At 50.8% G+C, this 23,226-nt stretch overlaps 1 protein-coding gene across 28 annotated transcripts in view; it reads right to left on the bottom strand.

Moving 5' to 3' along the window:
* Positions 1-23,226, bottom strand: part of AFAP1L2 (actin filament associated protein 1 like 2) — a 122,043-nt gene that overhangs the window by 25,369 nt on the left and 73,448 nt on the right. For 17 of the 28 annotated variants that reach the window (XM_073793924.1, XM_073793926.1, XM_073793925.1 and 14 more), the window contains 4 exons: positions 10,674-10,802; positions 6,753-6,953; positions 4,294-4,368; positions 2,830-2,924 (listed from right to left, as the gene is read on the bottom strand). In XM_073793924.1, coding sequence (XP_073650025.1) covers positions 2,830-2,924; positions 4,294-4,368; positions 6,753-6,953; positions 10,674-10,802 — 500 coding nt within the window. The other 11 variants (XM_073793953.1, XM_073793939.1, XM_073793943.1 and 8 more) reach the window with 3 other exon arrangements.

The raw sequence follows: 23,226 nt of genomic DNA, 5'->3' as shown, positions 1-23,226 counted from the left end.
CCCTTCGCCTCTGCTGCCCCTGGCCTGGAGAGACGTTTCTGCTCCTCTCGGCCACTCCTGGCCCCTCGGTCAGCCAGAGGAAGGGCTGCCTCTGAGAGCCTGCTTCCTGGGGTCTGAGGGGAAAATGTCTCCTTACCTGGGCCCCGACAAGGTCTCTGCTTTTGGGTCCTGGGGCTCAGGCTTCCTGAGTGGGCTGGGCCTCCAGCTGCAGCCTCCAAGAAGCCCCACTCCCCATACGGGGTGTGGGAACCCTTGTCTTGGTGAGGGCGTGGGGATCCCATCCGGAGGGAAGCTCTGAGCACCCAAGGTCTGGCTCTGGTCTGGATTCCCATGATTAGAACAGGACAGAAGGGGATTGAACCCTCCTGTGGGAACTCCTGCTGGGTCATTATCCCCACAGGGGGCCTGCCCTCCCATCTAGGAGTTGAGCACCAGGGGGTGTTTCTTGAGAGTCTCCCAAGCCTCTCACTGTGAAATCATCTGTAAATGGATCTAAACAGAGAGGCAGATAGGGCAGTGGGGCAGGAATCTGACCTTCGGGGCTGGGTTCGAATCCTGACACTGGCACATCGAGCTGTGTGACTCTGGACAACTGACTTGACCTCTCTGGGCCTCAGTTCCTTTGCTATAAAATGGGGAGAGTAGAAGTACCTGTCACATGGGGTCACTGTAAGGATTAAACTGTGCTCAGCACTATTAAATAATAAATATTAGTGTTCACTAACCTTCAAAATAAGATATAAAAATATCAATCAAAGGGAGAAAAGGTGCCTGTAGGCATGTTTGGTGGGGGAAGAACAGGTGTACTCTGGGAGGATACAGAGGAAGTATTTGGGCATGACCTGGCTTATAGCAAGCTCAACTGCCTTGAAGAACAGGACAGCCCCTGTCCTCAAGGCGGCCAGGGCAAAAGATACGGGCCTGGGTCACGTTAAAGGACAAAACGATTCCAACAATTCAGAAGAGAGTCACATAATTACACAGGCGCGATGGCCTATTATCAGAGGAGCACCCCCGGCAAGGGGTGCTTGGGGCGTAACCCGAAAACCACAACACCTCCCGTCTGCTTAAAACCAGCAGCAACTGGATGGGAGCTGAGAGGCCATGCCCCCTCCCCAAGTCCCGGCGCCAAAAGTGAGGGGAGCCTGCAGCGGAAAGGGACACGACTTGTACCTTTACTTGGCTAAGAAGCCGAGCTGAAGTCCGGGAGGCCGCAGAGTGGCCCAGAAACCAAGAAACTGCATACAAATCCTGGGCCTGCTACCTCCCAGTGGTGGGATCTTGGCCAGTTGTTTTAACTCCCTGAGCCTCTGTTTTTTGGCAGGTGGTGGGAGGACCATGTTTGTGTGCACGGAGTGGGCAGCGGCTCAGAACATGACAGTCACTCGTGGCATCAGCATATTGGGGTACCCAGGGACCGATGCTCAGTCCATCAAGTCTGTCAGCCTGAGATGAAGGGTCCCTGCCAAGCTGTCACCCAGCTCCAGGGGCTCCTGCAGTGGGATGCTGCCCAGACCTTCCAGGCCTGCCCTACCAGCTGTGAGAGCAGCGGGCAGAACCGTACTGCCCCCAGGAAGGCATGAATGAAGGGGCCAGTCTGGGGACGGGACCCCCTCAGTGGTGACCTGAGCCTACGGATCCAGTGATGGATGGCTTGGTGGGAGCTCAGTGACCGTGCAGTCCCACGGTCCCAGAAATCCTTCCCAGCCAGATCCTAGCGTGGGAAGAACTTGGGTTCAAGTTCTGCCACTTCAAGGCTGTGTGACACTGGGATATTATAAACCCACTGATTCTCGGTTCTTCACCCATAAAATGTAAATACTACCACTCACCTCACTGAATGCTAATGTGGTCTGCCACGCCCCCTGAATAAGAGGAGCTTAGGTGAGAGATGTTTACGTTCCTTTCATTTAAACACCAGGAAACAGAGGGCCAGAGACCTTAACTAACCTGCTCAAGGTCAAGGAGCTAGTACCTGACAGAGCTGGAATCTGAACCCAAGTCTGCAGGAGTCCATAAATCCATCCATCCACAAACATGCGTGTGGTCTACTGTGTGCAGACACAGGACACGAAGCAGTAAACGAGACACAGTCCCTGATTCAGGGAGCTTACACCTACTCTGGGAGGCAAATAATAAACACGGAGGGGTAACTGGGTGGTGTGGCAGGCAGTAATGGGGGCAGGCACCGAGGTGGGATGCCTCACATGGGTAAGTCAGGGAAAGTCTGTCTAAGAACATCTGAGACAGGAGGAGGGGGCAGCCTTTGAGGGGCCAGGGCCCGGGGACTGCAGAGTCCCCGAGGCAGGACTGACCACAGGGACAGGAACAGAAAGGACTGACCCAGGAACAGAAAGGAGGCTGGTGAAGAGCAGATGCAATGAGGCTGGAGACGCAGCTGGGCCAGACCGTGTAGGCCCTGGGGCCACGTGAAGGAATGTGGATGTTCTGTCCCAAGTCCAGTGAGAGCTCTTGGTGGGTTTCAAGCAGGAAGTGGTGTGATGTGGTTTACATTTCTGAAAGGTCACTGTGGCCTGAGCTGGTGCCCATGTCTGTACAAGGCCCCGCTCACGGGGTGCTGGTGAAGAGCCTGGCGTAGCCTCGGACACACAGAGACCCTCATCTCGCACGGCCGTTCCTCTTTGCGCCGAGCAAATGACGTCACCTGCTAGCACGCTTACTTGTCTCCGTCCCTCCCGGTGCCCCGGACCCCACAGACAACAGGTGCTCCGAAGATACCAGACGCTTGGCGGACTGACACCTGCGAGAAGCACTGGACCCTCACGGGACCCAAGTCAGGGAGATGAGGGGTCCCGGACCCACACTTACGATCTTGGGTGGCGGGAGGTCCGGAAGGCTCTTCTGAGGGGCCGAGGAGTGCTGGCTGGGCTCGCCGTTAGTCAGTGGGCTCTGCTCCTCGGGCGCTGTGGGAAGCAAGCAGAAGAGGGCTTTGATGAGGGGCACCCAGGCTTGCAGTGGAGTCTCAGTAGCCAGGAATGTCTGGTCACATGAGCCCCCAGTTCTATTTGGGCAGGTGTTAATTACCCAGGCAGGCGGTCCCTGGAGCCAGTGTTGTTTTTCCTCCAAGAATAGGGTAGATCGGCCATGGGCAGTTTCCTCAGGAGGAACTGGTTTGAGGTTTCTGGTAGGTTCCGCACCCTCTCCTCCACCGGCCCCATGTCCAAAACGCCCTGGCCACAGAGCTTCAGTGAGTGGAGGAGCTGCCCGTGGTCACTATATTGAGCTGCTCTCAGCACCGACCCTGTGATTACCTCTGTCCACCCCATGGTTTCCCCGGAAGGCAAACAACCTAGGGCCCGGGGGCTGCTTTAGTGCAGGGGACTTCTGCGGAGCCCACGCTTGGTGGTGGGGCAGGAGGTGAAAGCCACACTGGGGACCTTGGCCACCAACCCTCTGTGCACTTTTAAGGAAAAGGCCCCAAAGGCTCTTCTGAGCCTGACCATTTCAGCAGGTGGCCAAGCCAGCTGGGGACAGACAGGTTCAGGCAGATCTGACCCTGGGGCTTTGCTGGCTGATGTCCTGAAGCCAAGTCTTTAACAGGACCGAATGTTTGGGGATGCTGTGTTCCCACCTCTTGCTAAGCCTCTGCCTTTGAGTCACAGGCTTGAGAGCTGCGAGACGGGGGCTTCTAATCCCCTCTCCTCCGCAGCTAGGCAGCTCTGCAAACCTCTGGGCCTCCCTGGGGTCCTGCTGGACCCACTCCTGAGGGTTTTCAGACAAAAGCAGAGAGCAGAACAGAGAAGATTAAGAAGCCATGGAAGACACCACCTGTCCTTCCAGTGGAAGGTAAGATGTTCTGCCAAGTGATCACCTTTGAACAAAACCTTCGATCGAATATTAAGGCAGCTGCTGACATCACCGACTCCTCGCCATCACCCCCCCCAACACACACACACTCATAAAATCCAGACTTCTGTCAAAAGTCATAAAGCTGGGGCTGTGGGATCAGCACCTATACAGCTGCTTTCTTAGAGCATCTGAATTATAACTTCCTATTCCTGGGACGATGCTGGGAAACGCTGAGAGATTTTAGGGACTGAATCCTTATCCACGAAGGGGACACGAGACCTTTAAGAGGCAAGGAGGTGGCCTGATGAGACATCCCAAAATACATCAACCCCAAATAGCATCACCCAAAATGCGACTTCCAAAAATAACCCCACCAGGCCTGTCTGTGGTCCTGGCTGGGAGGAAGGAGGGGTGGGACGGGACCAAGGCTTATACTGGCCCCCTTCCTGGGAGCTGGCCACTCCATCAGCGGCAGACCCGTACCTTTGTCTTGGGACTCGGCATCCTGTTGCTTGTGGACCGTCACTTTGTTCATATAAATGTACTCCTCGTCAGAACCTGCAGAAGGAGGATGGAAGACACAGGCTTCATGTGATTTCATGAAGGGAAAGGGCCTCTAGAGAGAAAGGATGTCCCCTCCACCCCTCAGAGACATTGTCATCAGCCTGGATTCCAGTAAAAGCATACAACATTTTGAGTTGATTGAAAGAGTCCACTGTAGAAAGAGCTGACAGATTTCCAAAAAAAGAAATACCACATTGCTGACTGTTAGTTTTCTAGCCTGGGGGGAGGGGAGGGGAGGGAAGGGAAGGGGAGGATACAGAAGGATAGCTTTGGGAATAAAAGGCTTAAGTGGAAAAGCACCCATACCTTAAAGATCTGCCTCATATTCCACCAAGCAGAGATTTCTCTGGGTTTCCTAGCATTTTGTTTAAATTGTAAAACATTTCCTATCAGTCATTCTCACCCTAGTCTGAATTACACTCATGGGCTAATCAGAGTGAGGTCTATATAAGATAGGTCATATTCAGGACCTGGAAGTTTAACTCCCAGGCCTCTAGGTGGGGTGCCACTGTGGGGGCCTGAGCTCTGGGTTTGGAGTGGGGAGTGTGCTGGGATTTGGACCTGCAGGACCAGCAGCTACCTGCTCTACCTGCAGTGCACAGCCCTTCCCCTCCTTTAAAAACATTTCTGTACAGGCTGTCACCTTCCCCGTGCATGTCTAGGCAGAGAAAGGCTTTCACCCTTTCTTCAGAAGCCTGCAGAGGAGACTGATCTGAGTGTTTCTCCTCCTAGAAATCCTCCTGCATTTCTTTGTGCCTCTTAATTTGCATTTCCTAGAAACTTGCGGCTGATAAATTCCAGTGGCTGGAGATGGTGCTACAGAGCCAAGGAGCCCAATTCAAACCCCTGGCGAAGGAGGCAGTTCAGCGCCAGCCAGTTCCACACCACAGACCGCCTAGACTCCAGCCAGCAGGCCTGCGTCAACAGAGCCCTGAGAACCCAGAGGAACAGGAGGAGGATACGGCTGGATGGATCTTCCTCCATCAGCCCGTGGGATTGCCACCCTGGTGCCCAGCCCTACCAGAACCAGTCAGCAACGTCACCCCTATACCAAAGGCCGCAGCAGCTTATCAGAGGGAACTACAAGGTCTAAACGTAGTTATCCACAACTTGCATACTTCCACTGAGGGGCTGGGTCTGTACATCCTCCAGAGCACGGCACAGGATTAAAGCACTCTGCAGGGAGAAGCAGGAGACAGGGTAGGGGATGGGGGGCGGGGGGCCTCGGCCAAGCTCTGCCATTAACAGTAATTCTGAGCAAAACAGCTAACCTGTGTGCCTTAGTTCTCTTGCCTGCATAGTATGGAAAATAATTGTGATGAAATATTGCCTAGTTCTACCTAACTGAAATTTTCAAATGTACAAAACTCAAACGTTAGGGAATTTGAAAAAGTAAGGTAACCTTGTAACTAACAAAGATTAAAAATCACAGCCTAGGGCTTCCCTGGTGGCGCAGTGGTTGAAAGTCCGCCTGCCGATGCAGGGGACACGGGTTCGTGCCCCGGTCCAGGAGGATCCCACATGCTGCGGAGCGACTGGGCCCGTGAGCCATGGACGCTGAGCCTGCGCGTCCGGAGCCTGTGCTCCGCAACGGGAGAGGCCACAATAGTGAGAGGCCCGCGTACCGCAAAAAAAAAAAAGACAGCCTAAAACATGGGAAATAATTCAAAGGCTCAATAATAGGAAAATGGTGAAAGAAACCATGGCACGTCAACATAGGTAACAGCAGGTCACCTTTAAGAGTAAATGGATTACCGGCACAACCATTTTGGAAGTGATCTTGGAGGATAATTTAATTTTAAGTGTTCATATTCTGTAACCCAACATTTCCGCTGCCAGAAATCTATCTTGAAGATAAACTCCAGCATGTAAACAAAATTTTATTTGAGGGTGTTTACTGCAATATTATATGAGGTTTTTTTTTTTTTAAGAACAAAACTTAAATGCCCACGAATAGGGGGCTGGTTGAATATTATTGTTCAGCCATGGATGGACACTACCCACCTGTGAAAAATCACAAAGTAGCTCTATGTCTGCTGTTTACAAAGATATCCAAAAATCACAGTTAAAGGATCATGTTTCAGAAAAGCAAAAAAAAAAGAAAGAAAGAAAGAAAGAAAAAGTATGAGAACTGTCAACATAGGGAAATGTGCACAGGCAGCAATTCTAAATGTAAAAATAATGCAAAGCAGCGCACAGAGGCAAACCACAGCTACAGGAAAATATCCCGATGACACCGATAAAGATCAAAAAAGGAAGTGAAGGAATGTAAATAGTGTTTACTGTTCATTTCACATTCTTTTCTTTTTTCATACTGTTAACTAAGCCCACACTCCCGTACAAAAGAAAAGGCAAGATATTGTTGTTATTGTTTTAACTGTTAGACTCTGAGCAGGTGCTTCCCCCGCAAGACGGTGATCTGTAAATTGCAGAGAAAGCTGGCACTGGCCGTGTCACCAGGCTGCGTCTCCCTCCTTGGACACTCTGCAGGCCATGCTTGACTAGGTGTTGATTCTCAACACCATCCAGTTGGTAGGTAAGAGGCTCCCAGGACCATCTGCAATCCTGTGAACTTGGCCCTGGAAAGAGAAGCCTGATGAGCTGTCCCAGGTCTGGGAGGCAGCAGCCTCGGGTTGGAGAATTTCCATCATTGTCTCATTCATTTTCAGAAGTGCACTGAGCACCAGCACTGTACTAGGTGCTGGGGATACAGCAGAGAACAAAACAGACATTGTCTCTGCCCTTGTGAACTCACCAGATCGGGGGAGGGAGAGGGAGAGGGGGCAGACCCAGATGGGGTAGTCGCACAGGTATGTGGGAAATGACAGCAGCTACAGGTACGGTGGAAAGGAGAGCTCATCGTGCTTTGAGCAAGTGTGTGGAGCCTGGGGGAACGACCCTTCTCTGAAGAGGGTGGTGGGAAGGGGTAGGGAGGAGGGGCCCGGACCCTCTTACTACAGCTGCATAGACTGAACGTTTGAAGCATTTCCCATCACAGGGGCAGCCTGAAATGTTCCCAGAGTCTCTGAGCAGGGTACTGGGGGGCCCACAAGGTTAAGACAGGAAAAAATATCGGGCCCCCAATAGACAGACCTCAATCCATGTCTTGACCTTACCACCTAGACAAAAGGCAAAGAGAGTGGAAAATTCAGTAATACACTGAAGATCGGAAAATGGAAAATTCCATTTGAAAAGTGCACACACACACACACACACACACACACACACACACACACTCATGCTCTGCCCCAAATGTGTTGAAGTAAACAACAGCTCAGCCAGTGGAGACCACAGCCTATCTTGAAATGATCATCCTGCCTCCACCTGTAAGTCCCGTCAGGCTGAGTTAATTTTCTGGAAGATACACAGTGAGGCAGGCACGGGAAGCTGAGAGAAAACGACCAACGCGTTCAATTTAAGGGGCTTTGGATTCTATCCCGTGCAGCATAATTAACCTGGTACAGACTCATCTGGACCGTGGAGAGAGGAGGGGAGCGTAATGGTTAGGTCTGCTGGCCCAGGCCCAAGCCTGGGCTCTGCCACGCATGGCCATGTGCCTAAAGTAACTTTCCAAACCTCAGTTCCCTTGTTGGTAAGATGGGGACAGCAACTCCCTCACTGCCTTCGGACGGGGGGTTAGATGACATAATCCAAGTCATTTCATTCATTAAGCACGGGGCTGGGAAATGGTAAGAGCACAGAAAGTGTGAGCTGCTGTTATAACCACTCTGCCATCCGAGAGGGTGCAAAGAGGACCAGAGGGGAAGTTCGCAAACAGTGGCTATTCATCCGTGGGCACTGACCTGGAGAACAGAAGTGACAGCCGAAGGCCTTGGTACGGCTATGCGCATTTTATCGGTGGTCTGGGTGTGCTCTGGGGGCAATTCACACTGGGGGGCCCCCGACCCGTTCTCAGCAGCTCCTGCAACCCTACAAACTGCAGAGAGCAAGGGTGGGGAAGGCCTGACTTTATGAGAGCAGAACATACACACATCAAAGGTGAAACAGAGGTCACCCTACGGGAAGCCACACTAGACCACAAAGGGGACCCCACACCGGGAGCCCTGATGGAGTGGTGAGAACCAAGAAGCAGAGGTCAGACGCCATCACAGGGGTGTTTCTCAATTCCCAACAAAGGTGTTCTTTATCATTAAACATTCGCAGGTTGGAGCACATCTAAATGGCCTGGGAGTGTGCTCTGTAAAGAATTCCACCGATGAGTCCTTTTGTGGAGTGATTCATCCCTCTGTAACTTACCTGCTTTGTAATGGGGATTTCCCATCTGCTCATCCCACCTTTGATGTGCTACTGACCAGCACTCAAGGCAGGTCAGCAGATGCTCACTACAAAGCTAGGAGGAGCCTGTAGAGCTCAAAGGCAATGAAGGGGCTGCCGGAAAACCCCTCTGATGAAAGGCTAGGGGAGTCAGATTATGCCGACGGAAGAGAAGGCTGCCGGGCGTATAGCAACATGCTCCAGCTTCATGACTTCTCTGATCTTCAGACAATAGGAACTAATTCCACAGGGAACAAAAAAAAAAAAGGAAAAGGGACTTTGAAATGTAGCCCAGTGGACGCAGGCTGGATGTCAGGGAGGAGTCCCTGACTGTGATGGCCAAAGAAGGTGCACTTCCCTCCCTGGCAAGGATCTGGGCTATTCCTACTGTGAGACAGATGGATTAGATGTCCTCTTACTGTCCCTTACTGTCCCCAAAATATCACTTTCAATTCTCAAACATCCGCTATAAAAATAAACTCGACTAAACTGTTATGACTTCACAAGAAGGTGTTTCTTTAAAAAAAAACACCTGTGCTAGAAATGAAACCGTATGTCCACAAGAAGACTTGTACAAGGCTGTTCAAAGCAGCCTTATCATTCATATCAGCGCAAATCTGCAAACAACCCAAATGTCCATCAGCAGTGAATGGACGAGCAGATTGCAGTATATTCGCAGAAGGGAACACCATTCAGTCCACAGCATGGAGTGACGGGGGCCAGACCCAAGGCACAAACCACCCAATTCCATTCATAGGAAGCTCCAGAATGGGCACCGCTAATCAATGGTGGCAGAAATCTGAAAAATGGTTGCCTTGGGGTGGGGCTAGGGAGGAATTCTTGCCCTGGGAAGGGGCAAGAGTGAATTTTCTGGGATGATAGAGATGTTCTACGTCTTATTTTGGGTGGTGGGTGCACAGGTGCATACAGCTGTCAAACCTCACTGAACTGGGCTTCCCTGGTGGCGCAAGTGGTTGAGAGTCCGCCTGCCGATGCAGGGGACGCGGGTTCGTGCCCCAGTCCGGGAAGATCCCACATGCCACGGAGCGGCTGGGCCCATGAGCCATGGCCGCTGAGCCTGCATGTCCAGAGCCTGTGCTCCGCAACGGGAGAGGCCACAACAGGGAGAGGCCCGCGTACCGCAAAAAAAAAAAAAAAAAAAAAAAAAAAAAACGAAAAAAATAAACAAACTCACTGAACCAACTCCTGAAGATCTGTGTACTTGACTGGATACAAAATCTAGCTCAATTAAGAAGATAGAAAACCAATGAACTCACAGTTCTGTGATTTACAAAGTCTTAAAACAATGTTTTCCTGTTTTCCCTTGGGCTGTATGACACTGGGCAAGTTATTTACACTCTCCAGGCCTGAGTCTCCTCATCTGTAATAACAGCAGCAACCCCACAGGGGTGTCTTGAAGATGAAGCCCGAGCAATACATGTGCGGGCGGGAAGTGCTCAATTAAGCATTAGCTATGATTATACCAGTTTATTATCCCTTCTCTACTTTCAACCATAAGGAAAAGTGCTCTTCGTGGGCTACTGTGTTGAGTGTTCAGAAACTCCTGGGGCTGCCGTACACGTCCCGTCACTCTTGCACTATTGTTACGGGCTGAACTATGTCCCCCTCAAAATGCATGAATTAAGTCCTAACCCTGAATACCTCAGAATGTGACTGTATTTGGAGAAAGTGTCTTTAAAGACATAATTAACATTAAATGAGGCCACTGGGGCGGGCCCTGATCCAGTATGAATGGTGTCCTTATAGGAAGAGGAAATTTGGACACCGCCATTCACACAGAGGAAAGATGGTGTAAAGACCCAGGGAGAAGGGGACCATCGACATGCCAAGGAGAGAGGCCTCAGAAGGAACCAATCCTGATCTTTAGCCTCCAGAACTGTGACAAAGTGCGTTTCTGTTGTTCAGCCCAGTCTGTGGGGTGTCATTATAGCAGCTCTAACACACGTACAACCATCGTCCTGCTTCCACGGGGACCTCTTTACTAAGGCCCCGGCCACACTCACTGCTGCTTTTGGTGTAAAGCCGGAGGAGCTCGGCCAGGCCACTCTTCTTCACCACAGCTGTGCTGCTCAGGTTCTCTTGGTCAAGAATCCTGAGGAAGTCATCCAGCTCTGTCAGCAGCTGCTCCAGGGCTAGAGACAGAAAACAGAAGAATCCCTTATAGCAGCTGCCTTCTCTCCAAAGGCCCAGCTCAAACACACCTCCGATCCCACAGCATCCCACGACGGACCCTCCGGTCTTGAGGGGTGGGGTCCAGGGTGAGGCCAGGCAGCACATGGGGGGCCCAGCCGATAGGTGCAATTCCCAGTGCCAGCATCGCTGGGGAGAGGCAAACAGGCCCTTGGCTTCGAGATGGACAACCTCGGCCAAAGCTGCGGGGCTACCATTTGCTGGAGTGACAGTGGCCAAGGTGGTCCAGTCAAGTCTATCAGGCTGTGAGAATCTGGAAACAGGATTTTCTTCCTAATAAAGGTCAATCAAAACAGCTCAGGGTCTGGGGAACTTGAACACAGATCAGACCCGCAACCGTCAAAAGAAATGCTGTGGTTGACCCAGTTGTTAATCCTTTCCCCAAGGATGGGGAAACACAGAGTCACTTCAGGGAGATGAAATAGTGATTACTCTGTGCCCGCAGGAATATGGACAACCTATCCAAAGCCACACTTGGACAAACGAAGCCTTTCCCTGAGATTCTTCAGTGACTTCAGAGCCACTTCAATTGCCACTAGGCCAGCGTCACTCCCAAGCTGGTTAAGGGCTGTGGTGCCTCGGATCTAGTTGTCAAATACGCCTCTGTCAAGGGCCACTGTTTTAGAAGCACTGGCCAATTTCTAGCTGGAAGTACATTGCAGAAACATCAGTGCAGCGGGCAACAGTCTAGGTGCAGGGCCTTCCCCATTACTGTTGTTGTTATTATTGTTAATGACCGAAATCTCTATTAAGAACAGGATGCTGCATTCCCTGCTGGGGTCCTCACCTTGGCGCTCCCTGCCCAGCTGGCTCTCCAGAACGTGCTCATTAATGGCAGCAGCTCCTTGAGGGTCTAAACAATGCTTTCCAACCCTGGCTGCATTGGAATCACCTGGAGAGATTTTAAAACTCCTAATGTCTAAGCCGCACCCAGACTGATGATATCAGGATCTCTGGGAGTGAGACCCAGGAGTTATTAGGTCTTAAACCTCCTCAGGTGATTCCAATATGCAGCCAACGCTGAGAAGCATGGGTCTAAATGTAATGCCAGGGGCCACAACTGAGGGCCCTCCTTCCGACAGCAGCCAAGACGCCCAGACCGCCCTCCACCGCCTGCTGCTGGAACTCTGAGCGGTCACACAATCTCTCCAAGCTCATTCCCTCATCTGTAAAGTGGAGAAGACTGTGTGGGCCCTGCCCATCTCACAAGGTGGGTGTAAAAGACAAAATCTGTGAAGCTCTTCACAGCGATGCTTGTGAAATGCTATGCTAACCACACAAAGAGCTTTGTCATCATCGTCTCCTCCCATCCTGTGACATCATTAGTTATTTCTTATTCTCCACCAGTAGCATTCGTCTCTAAGCTCCTCTTCAGAGAAAAACCAAAACCTTGCACTGTAACATTCCCTACCCTACCATGTAAGGGAGAGGAAGGAAAGGAAGGTCACCTCCTCCAAGCAGCCCTCCCTGACCACCTTCTCCATACTAGATATTTCTTATCATTTTCTAACTCAGCATCTATCTCCTGCTTTCATAGCCCTAATCACAACTTACTAGCAATATGAATATACAATATTTTTTGAATACACAGTATTTTTTAAATAAGATTTTAAAATGAACAATATCAACAATGAATGAAATAACAGTTTTATTTATTTGCCCATTTTTAACGTGTATTTTTGTCTTTCTCATCCTGGTCTAGTCTGTTAGTTCAGTGAGTCAGAACCACACCTGTCTTGCATCTTTGGCACCTCACGCTGTTACAGGCGTTGAATGAATGTTTATGGAAATAATGAATAAATGAATGAATAAAGTTATTAGGTACCTACTAGCTCACAAGAACTCTAGGAGGTAAGCAACATTATGCCTATTTTGCAGATGTGGACCTGGTGGCCCAGAGAAGACCCATAACGGCCCACATGGCCCATGACAGAGAGCTGGGTTTGCTGCCTGACTCCAAGGCTGAGCTCTTGGCAACACCCCACCTGATGCCTCCATGTAGGGCCTTCTTCCAGCATCCCCCAAAGGCCTGGCGCCCCAGAACTGAACCAGAGCCCCTGACTATCCCCTAACCCCCTCATTATAGAAGCCCTTATACTCCCCTGGTTCTAAGGGAGAGCCCAGTGCCCTATTTCTGTTCAAACACCCCCTTGGCTCTCAGTGGGGTAGCAGCCTCTGACTCCAATTCTGAAAAACCAAACTCCCTGGAATGAATATTGCTACCGACCGGGAGAGAGCTGGAGGAAGGGAACGGGGGATAAGGATGCTTATTTCGGAAGAGAGCAGTGATAACAGTACCAGCGCATGTGACTGTCAGGTCAAACAGCCAGCTGGCTCAGATGAGTGGGTGCCGCCTGTCGTAGGTCAGAGCGCTCTCTCCCTGCAGGGAGAAACAGCAGAGAAACCGCCTCTCTCCCTTTCAGTGTCCTGGTAAAGGATGAAGAATCAAGCGGGTCCCACAGAAGTCTATGCGTCACTTCCCCTCCGGCTTGTCAAAAGCCAAGTGAAGGTAAAAGACACCTTCACATAGCCAGCGGCCCAAATGCTGCATGTGGTACGTGTTGGCCCGTGTGCCTAGAGGTAGGATGGAAGTCGCCCTCATCTCTGCCCGAGAAGAGATGAGCAGATGGTTAAGGGATAGCCAAGGAGAGGCAAGAAAGAAGCCACATCAGGTAGTTCTGCTTGGGAAAGAGCCATGGACCAACAGCAGAGTCTCCTGCCCCGTCCTTGGGTATTGAGAAGAACACCCCAGGGAATCTCCAAGAGGTCAGTGGCTTCTGCCCTGTTTACTTAAAATTGATTAAACTCTTAACGCAATGAAATTTGAAAGAGCACCAGCAAAAGCTCCCAGAGCCCACCGAATCAGCATCCGGCGAGACCTCTCCGTGTGCCCAGCACTCAGCTGGGCCCTCAGCCTCAACTTACCGGGAAACTGGAAAGGAGACCTGGATGGCGTGGCTCCTGCCTTTTGCAGGCTTGTTGGCGGGACAAGACGAGCACAGGTGAAGTGATTAACAGACCAGGGTGCACCACCAAAGAGTCAAGAGTCTCGCAGCTGATATCAGACGATAGGTTTAAGGCTGGAAGGTTTCTGGGAAGAGGCCCTCGTAGAGTAAGGCCTTAGGTTGTTTTTTGTTTGGTTTTGTTTGATTTTGAACAGTTATTCATGAGTTTCCAGTTGGCTGCAGAAACTCAACAGGCTGAAAGAAATGAGCTTAAAGAAGTCAAACTGGGGGACTTCCCTGGTGGCACAGTGGTTAAGAATCCGCCTGCCAATGCAGGGGACACGGGTTTGAGCCCTGGTCCGGGAAGATCCCACATGCCACAGAGCAACTAAGCCCGTGTGCCACAACTACTGAGCCTGTGCTCTAGAGCCCGCGAGCCACAACTACTGAGCCCGTGTGCCACAACTACTGAAGCCCACGCGCCTAGAGCCCGTGCTCCGCAACATGAGAAGCCACCGCAATAAGAAGCCCGTGCACCGCAACGAAGAGTAGCCCCCGCACGCCACAACTAGAGAAAAGCCTGCACACAGCAACGAAGACCCAACGCAGCCAAAAATAAATAAATAAAATTTTAAAAAAAAGAAACAAGTGAATTAAAACAAGACACTAGGAAAAAAAAAAGTCAAACTGGGGAAAAACAAAGGATAAATGACTCTGAGGCTTGAACTCAGCTACAGTGGATAAGGAAAGTGAAAGGGCCTTGCAAAACAACTAGGATCTCAAGCTGCATTTTTCCTGACCTTCTGAACTCCACTGAGCTATTACTGCTGCTACTCCTGCTAACAAACAAAGAAAAAACACGAGAACTTTAAGTGTCTCTTGTTTCCACATCCTCAGCTATTCCCAAAAGCTGCCTGATTCCTGGAAAACAGCCTTGTTTATTTTTATGTGAGCAGATACATACCAAGCCAAAGGATGAAAAGCATCAGTGCCTGGCTCTGGGGAGACAAAGGTGACCCTGATGGGGTCCCTTGCACTTCCAGGAGCCCCATGCCTGGAAATAGGGCACCAGTGAATACACAGGATAGAAGTGATCCAGGGACATTTCCAAGGATCAGGAATGTACCGAGGAAAGAGACAAACTTTGGGGTTATCAGGGAGAGGAATTTATAAGCTGGCCATTGCGGATGAATAGGAGCTCACCAGGAAGAGGCAGAGGCATTTCAGGAAAAGGGAATGATGCTCAGAAGAAGACTCAGATGCTGAAAGCACATGGGGTGTCTGAGAAACCACGAGTAGCTCTGTGTATCAGGGCACCCAGAGCATGGGGGCAGGGTGGGTGGGCCTTGAAGGAGAGAAAGTGGGCTCTGCGGCCAGAACTGCAGACTTAGATCCTGTGGGCAGATCATAAGGGCTTTATTCGCTTTGCTAGGGAGTTCGTGCCTCATCCTGCAGGGCTTCTGGGCAGTGCAGTGGAGGAGGCCATGCTATGCTGCTCTTCAAGCAGGCCAGCTCTGCCAGCTGTGGGGAGGACGGTGGAAGGGGACCAGGGGACAGGACGGGGAGGCAGGGAGGCCAGTGAGATGACTGCATTAGCTCAGCTGAGGAAGATGAGGGTGTCACCCAATCACAGCGGCTGGGGCCATGCAGGGTGCTGCACCCCACCACCTCCAAGTCTCCCAGGCACTCTGCAAGTGCACAGTGGGGGGAATGGGCTCTTGAGCCTGGATTACAACCTAACTCTGTCACATCTGCCGTTAACAGCGGCACTGGGGTTCAAGTCCAACTGTGAACAAGTCCAAGTACTTGCTGTCTGCTGACCGCGCTGGGGAAGTCAGAGAGGTTGACCTGGATCATGGCCTCTGCTTCCCAAGGTAGCAGGGGATGGGATGGAGGGGTTGGACTTGAGACATGTGACAGGTAGCAGCCATGGGCCATTAGATGTGGAGACTGTAAGAGAAGATGCCCACGGGTGGCTGAGAGCTACAGAATACCATTAGACACACAGGCCTGAGGACACTGCAGTTAACTGGGCATCTGTGGTCCCTGCTGCTGGGGAACTGATGGGCTAGGCCGATGGGAAAGATGGGAAGAGGGGGAGTGCTGAGGAAGCAGATACCCTCCTTTTCCCCTAAAACAGCTGAGTCAGGTGAAGGGTATGCACCAGGGTTGAAGAAACGCAGGACCGGGAAGCAGAGGGAGTCACGAAACCCAGAGGTCACTTCCCTTCGTCTCTGGATCCACATCATCCTTCAAGCTCCGTCCAGGCCCCGACCCCACAGAGCCGCACCCACGACCGAGGACACTCAGCTCTCCTGCCAGCTCTTCCCTAGATTCCTCACTGTCCAAGTCAGTTGTTCTCAGTTGTCTCAGTCTGTGCCAGGCCTGTATTCTGGGCTAGGCCTGAGCCCTTTCTGGACAAGGGTCAGCCTTCGTAGGTTTGGGCCTCTGACAAGGCGCTAAGCACATCAGAGATCAGTGACGCTCCTGCCATCATAACCCCCGGGGTCCAGCCACAGGTTCCCCCGCTAGCCCAAAGGAGAGCGTTCCTGTGAAAACTTTATGCCGAAAAGGCATAAAGGGAAGCAGCTACTGTCTTTTTCTGGAAAAACGAAACTCCTCTCTGGATGGATTTCAGTTAGCGCAAGCAGGTATTCACGTAGGCCTTTCATCAAAGCCAAGGGGCGCGAAGCGAACTTTGGAAAAGCAGGGGAAACCGAGAGCTCAGGCTCTTGGGAATAATAAAAGCATGGCCTCAACTTGCGCCAACCCTGGTGACATTTTAAAGCCCTTAGAGCTCGGAGGGACGGGCCATCCCTGGGAGGAATGCGGCCATTTCACCGAGGCTCTGGAACGCACTCGTCCCAATTCCCTTCCCCCATCACCCCCACATTGCTCATTTTGGTCTCTTCCTCAACCTCCAGCGGAGGGAGGGAAAAATAAGTGTGCTGTTCATCGTGGAAACTGTAGGCCCTTGTGCAGGCTTTCCATCCTGGCTCTGTTAAAGTTCAGAGTTGTCTGCTCACGGGCTGACAAATCATCAATACGATTCTTGTTCAGGACGTGCAAGGCCCACGCAGAGCCGGACGGGTCAACGGCTCGATTCATCGCCCTCGGCCCCGGCAAAGCTCTGCCTCCAGATGACCTCCTCCCCCAGTTTTTCTCATCCTGAGGCAGTCCTGCTTTTTGCTCACTAGGTTCCCAACCATAAACGTCTTCCCAACATGCCAAAAAAGCTGCTTCTCGTGATTCCCCTGCTGTTTTACACACACAGTTTTATTTATTCAGCTGCGTTTGCTGAAGACCCATGATTGAGGGTGATTTTCCTTCCAAACGTGAAACTGAGCAGACCCGTTCTTTTAAGTATAAAGACATGCATCCCCCTCCCTGCCCCGACGGGGTTCCGAACATTGAGCCACAGGGCATATTATTTGCGTGAACCCGACTGCTGGGCACCAACCAAAGTTATGAAGCTGGTGAAAGTTTCTGTGACAAGCAACAGCATCAGGTGGGTTGCAATGAGGAGCAGAAAATGCCAGTAGACTCATCCTGGTCACAGAGAACCGTCAAGTTCTCAATGAGCTTTTGGAAAACATGCCCCTTTACTCCACCTAAAAGGAGACCTCCCCCCACTTTTAGGAGGCCCAATCCCCCTTTCTCTAAAAGTGCCAAATGCCAAGTCAGCCTTTACCAAGTACCCGATGTACCGATGGGTATGTGCCAGGCAGGTTGACAGGAAGTGGGTTTCTTCCTTTCTTTTTTTATGGCGGTAATACACACATAACTTTACATTAATTTACCACTTTAGCCACTTTAAAGCTTACAACTCAGTGTTACAATACCATGCAACCATCACCACCACTACCTAGTTCCAGAGCTTTTTCATCACCTGAAACATAAACTCACTAGGTTGTCGCTCTCCATTCTTTCCTCCCCCAGATTTGTGGCAACCACAAATCTGCTTTCTGACTCTGTAGGTTTGCCAATTCTGAATATTTCATGTAAATGGAATCCTATAATACGTAGCCTTTTGAGCCTGGCGTCTTTCACGATGCATCATGATTTCAAGGTTCATCCATGCTGTAGCATGGATGGTATTTCGTTCCTTCTTACGGCTGAATAATGTTCCCTTGTATGGATATACCACATTCTGTTTGTCCCTTCATCATTAATGAGGAAGTGGGTTTTTTTAAACAAAAATAATTTTTAATTGGGCTATAACTTACATACAGCAACATCCTCTGTTTTTACTGTATAAAAATCTAGTGTTCTGACCAACACACTCCGCTGTGGCAACTACCACCACAATCAAGATACAGAACAATTCCATCACCCAAAAAGTTCCTTTGTGCCCTTCTGCAGGTGACCCCTTCTCCACTCCCAGGCCCCGGCACCCTGCAGAACCTCTGGAGTCTGGCTCCTTTTACCGAACATAAGGCATCTGAGATTCATCCATTGTTGTTACATGTATGAGAAGTTTGTTCCTTTTCATTGCTGTGTAGTATTCCATCCTACGGCTGGAGGAAGCCCATATGTCTCCATATATTAAGAGATCTCTGCTGGGTGCTTCTGCACAGACACAGCAGGTTCCTGTGTCCTCACCCCAGTTTCTCATGCTTCTGAAGGCACCCTCCTGCTGACTTTCAAGGGCACTCCTGCTTTCAGGACACCGAATGGAAGACCACTCAGGGCCATGCATACAAAAGATAAAGCGGTGCTTCTCGGCAAAGGCTGCATATTGGAATCAACTGGGGACTTTAAAAAAATTCCTGATGCCTGGGTCCACCCCCAGAGCTCCTGCTGTAATTGCTCTGGGTGTGGTCTGGTCCTCAGGAGTTTTCAAAGCTTCCCAGGTGATTCTACTATGCAGCCAAGGTGATGAACCACAGAGATAAAGGTGTGATGATTGCTTCATGAAAAGTCTTTACTTTATAAAATTACTTATGAGTCCTTAAAAAACAAATTTCCATAGTGCTGCTATATAATGCAGTTCTGATTTCACATGGAGAACTTTCTAGGTTCATGCTTGTCATATCAAGTCAGATACATTTGAAAATACCTTTTTTTTCCTCCTAACATCTTTTCCCTTCTGGACAGTGAGGGTGTGGAAGGCAAGAACCAAGATGTCTCTGTGTTTACACATCACTGAACTCGGTTCCCTGTCCTGCTTAAACAAGTGGGAACTCTTATCACTGGTAATCCGCACCCAAAAGGTTTGCAGGCTACTCCTCCGGTGGGCTGTCATTGATCCCGCCTGCCTGGACCTCAGGAGACTGAGCCAGAAACGTAAATAACTTTCTCCAGGATAAATACTCCAGGAGTTTTTCTTTATTTCCATCTCCAAGAAATGGCGAGGGGGAGAGGGCTGTGCTCCATTTACCAGCGCTGTGACTGCGCTTCTCCCTGCTGAGTCTGACCTTCAAGGTCAGTTTGTCATCATTTTTGCAAGATCTGCTTTTTCTCACCTATCTTGGAGTCTCATCACTTAAAACACATCCCCAAGAAGAGGCCGCCCTCTGCATTCCCAGATCATCTGTGCGGGCTTGAAGAGATGGGACAGATGCTTTGCTGTGGCTTGCACTACTGGAAAAACAACTCGAGTTGCTCACTGGTGACCTCTCAGATGGAACAAACCTCCCCAAGAGCAGAATTCCAACCCCAGCTATGAAGCCAACTGGAACCAGAGCCGCTCAGATAGGGCCCCTCAGAAATTTCACATAGTAACCACCAAAGACATCAAACCAAGCACAGCGAGGAAGAGAGGCCAGGCGCCTGCCAAGGGCCACTTCCTCTCTGCCTCAGCCTGCCCAGAAGCACCACCTGTCCATCCAGTCCAACAGCACAGGGACCGGTTTAGTTTCCCCCACTGTGCTTAAACAGTGCTTTGCTCTAAAGTCAGTGCTTGGAAAACATCTGCTGAGCATAAGGCTTCCATGCACACACACACACACACACACACACACACACACACACACACACACACACACACACACACACACACACACACACACACACACACACACACACACACACGGCCTAAGGAAGGCTCCTCCTGAATTGTCTTGTAATAAAAGGATTACAAGACAGGCCAGGGGCGACAGACCACAGTTCAGGTCCCCACAGCTAACAGCTCTGGAAGGACCATCCAGAGACAGGCCCCAGCAGCAGACATATCTCACACCTGGGCAGCACTCTAGTGGGAGAACTTACTCAAGGGTGCAGGTGGGAGGGGCATGGAGGTGGCCGTTCCCCTGGAGACCAGGAACCCAGGGCCAAAGGAGCTCGACCCCCAGGGCACTCCAGCAGTTCAAGGGGCGCAGGAGGGCCGGAGCGAGGCACCCCAGGTTCTAGCAGCCACCAGGGTCCAGGCCAGACAAAGAGGCTTTGGGGCCCAGGGGGCCTTTGTCCCCGGGCTCAGTTAGGACATTCCTTAAATGCAATCTGCCAGAAGAGTGGCTTCATTCAGACTCAGTTATGCGGGTGGGAGGCGCAGAGGTTCAGCTGGGTGGCTCCCCGCATGGCAAGTCCCACAGCAGCTGGCACAAACCATTTCAGTCTCTGAACAAGAGGCTGTCAGGGGTCACTCAAGTTCACTTTGGAAGTTTGGGAAGTACTGTGTCTAACAGAAAAAAAAAAAGAAGGCTGGAAAATAACAGTGGTTATCTCTCGGTGGAGGGGTTCTGGGAAATTTTCATTCCTGCTTTACACCCTCCTCTTTTCCTCAACACAAAAGAGCAGTGAGTTATTCCATGAAGAGAAGACACTGCTGAGGGGCTGGTATGCTTTCGGTTTTGGCTGCAAATTTAGGTTTGTCCTTATTCACTTGCTATTTGTATTAGACAAAAAGGACACAAACTAAAAATGTATGGAAAGAAAAAATAATCACTGTACTGTTCAGATTTCCTGTTTCTTTCCAGCAGTTGGGAAAAGTAATGACCCACCATTGGGCTGATGTGCCAGTGGAGCCTCTTCATCCTGTTCAGGCCTCCAACGCGAAAGAGGTCAAAATCAGCCCTGGCAATCTAAAACCACGACCCCCTTGACCTCGGAGTCAGCGGCAGGAGGCTACCCCCAGCCTGATTCAATGCCCTCCTGGCCCACACAGGCAAGAGCCCTTCCTTGGGGCTCCAAGGAAGCTGGGCTAGAGGACAAAGGCCTCCTTGTCTGGCCTGGACCCTGGTGGCTGCTGGAACCTGGAATTTCTCGCCCCTGCCCTCACACTCCCTCTGAACTGCTGGAATGTCCTGGGTACGTTGGGGGTGGTGGTTGTGTACCTTTTGCCCTGGGTTCCTGGTCCAGAGAAAGCAGTGTCGTTCATGCCCTTCCCACCTGTACCAGATTCATAAATTCCCATTGCTTAGGGACTTCCCTGGTGGCACAGTGGTTGAGAATCCGCCTGCCAATGCAGGGGACACGGGTTCAATCCCTGGTCGAGAAAGATCCCACATGCCGTGGAGCAACTAAGCCCGTGCGCCACAACTACTGAGCCTGAGCTCTAGAGCCCACGAGCCACAACTACTGAGCCCACGCGCTGCAACTACTGAAGCCCGCGCGCCTAGAGCCTGTGCTCCACAACAAGAGAAGCCACCGGATTGAGAAGCCCGCATACTGCAATGAAGAGTAGCTCCTGCTCGCTGCAACTAGAGAAAGCCCGCACACAACAACGAAGACTCAATACAGCCTAAATAAATACATAAATAAATTTTTTAAAAAACAAATTTCCTTTGCTTAAATCTTAGTTCCAAATCGTGGCTCACCCTTGGCTTTACCACATACAGGCCGTGTGGCCTTAGAGAGCTGAATTCACTTCTCTGTGCTTCAGTTTCCTCGTTTGTAAAATGGGGTTAATAACAGTACCAACTTCATAAGACTGGTGTAAAGATCACAAAATAATCCCATAAAGTGCATATACTAAGGTAAATGTTAGCTGCTAAATAAAAGCTAAATCTCTCCTATAAGATGGACATGGAAGACCCTCCATAAACACACACTCCCACACACATATACATTGCAATTTTAGTAGAACAGTTTCAAAAAAGTGATTGGAGATATCCCTGTCTGGTTTTTGCAGGACTACTACACTGTGTCCTGGCAGAACGGCAGCAGAGGTAACTGGGGTGGAATTCCGGTTAAGCCCCTCTGAGGAACCACCTTCCTAGAAACACATAATGTTGAAAATAAATAAGTGCAGGTTTTCCAAGCTTCCTGTAGCTCCCCAGCCCAGGTCTCCATACCAGATACGCATGTGCAGAACAAGAGTCAATGGCAGGCTGTGAATTGAGAAGTGGCTACCAGGTCCTGTGCTTCTTTTCCACCCTCTGCCCATCTAACCCCTGACCCTGCAGCACCACCCTCCCTACCTGCCTTGACAGCAACCCAGGCAACATTCCTATGGGCAAAGAGCACAACCCCATTAAAAACGTTGCCTCAGAAGGGACAACCCATGAGCGTGTGCAGTGGATCCTATCTGCTGTTTTTCCCCCTTCCCCAGCATCTACTTGCCCTTCTTATTTGTACCCAATTTCTCTTTGGGAAACCCTTTTACCCAGCTGTATTTGCAGCTTGGGCGGGACTAGAAGCCCCACCCCCGACTCCATGGCAGCTACATGACCCTGGAGTTAGCCAGAGTGTTTCATTCCCTTAGCCACAGTGATTGGCTTAGGGATGGCCTCATGATGAGAGCCAAGCCAATGAGCGGCAGCCGCGGGACTCTTCCTAGAACTACCTCTTGGTCTCCGAGCTGCTGGAATGTCAGCCCGGGGCCACCTTGGCCATCTCCGAGCACAGCCTCCCAAGGAAAGAAAACAGAGCCTGGAGACTCTGACCTTTCAAACCCCGACTCAAACAAGCCTTCTCCTATACCGCTCAGTTTTGTGCGGCCAGGACTTCCCTTTTTTTTTTTTTTGCGGTACGCGGGCCTCTCACTGTTGTGGCCTCTCCCGTTGTGGAGCACAGGCTCCGGACACGCAGGCTCAGTGGCCGTGGCTCACGGGTCTAGCCGCTCTGCGGCATGTGGGATCTTCCCGGACCGGGGCACGAACCCGTGTCCCCTGCATCGGCAGGCAGACTCTCAAGCACTGCACCACCAGGGAAGCCCAGGACGTCCCATTTTTTGATTAAGCCAGATTGAGCTGGGTTCTCCCTTGCTTACAAATGGAGAGTCAGCTACCACAGCAAATTTTTTGAGCCTGGAATCTGGGCCGGGCAGTCTGCATACACAATTTCAATTCATCTTGTGGGGTAGACATCATCATCCCCATTTCACAGAGGGGAGACCTGAGGCCAAAGGAGGGCCACAATGTAAACACCAGAGCTCAGAATCAACAGGGCCTTCTGGCCGCATGCCTAGAGTTTATTCCATTAATCTGAGTCTACTTTACAGTGGTAAGGATTTGCTTATTACTCCAGAGAGTAGAATTAA

The sequence above is a fragment of the Tursiops truncatus genome, chromosome 16 (genome assembly GCF_011762595.2).
Source record: "Tursiops truncatus isolate mTurTru1 chromosome 16, mTurTru1.mat.Y, whole genome shotgun sequence".
Classification (NCBI taxonomy): Eukaryota; Metazoa; Chordata; class Mammalia; order Artiodactyla; family Delphinidae; genus Tursiops; species Tursiops truncatus.
The sequence above is the reverse complement of the archived record's forward strand: the minus strand, read 5'-3'. Positions and strand labels throughout refer to the sequence as shown.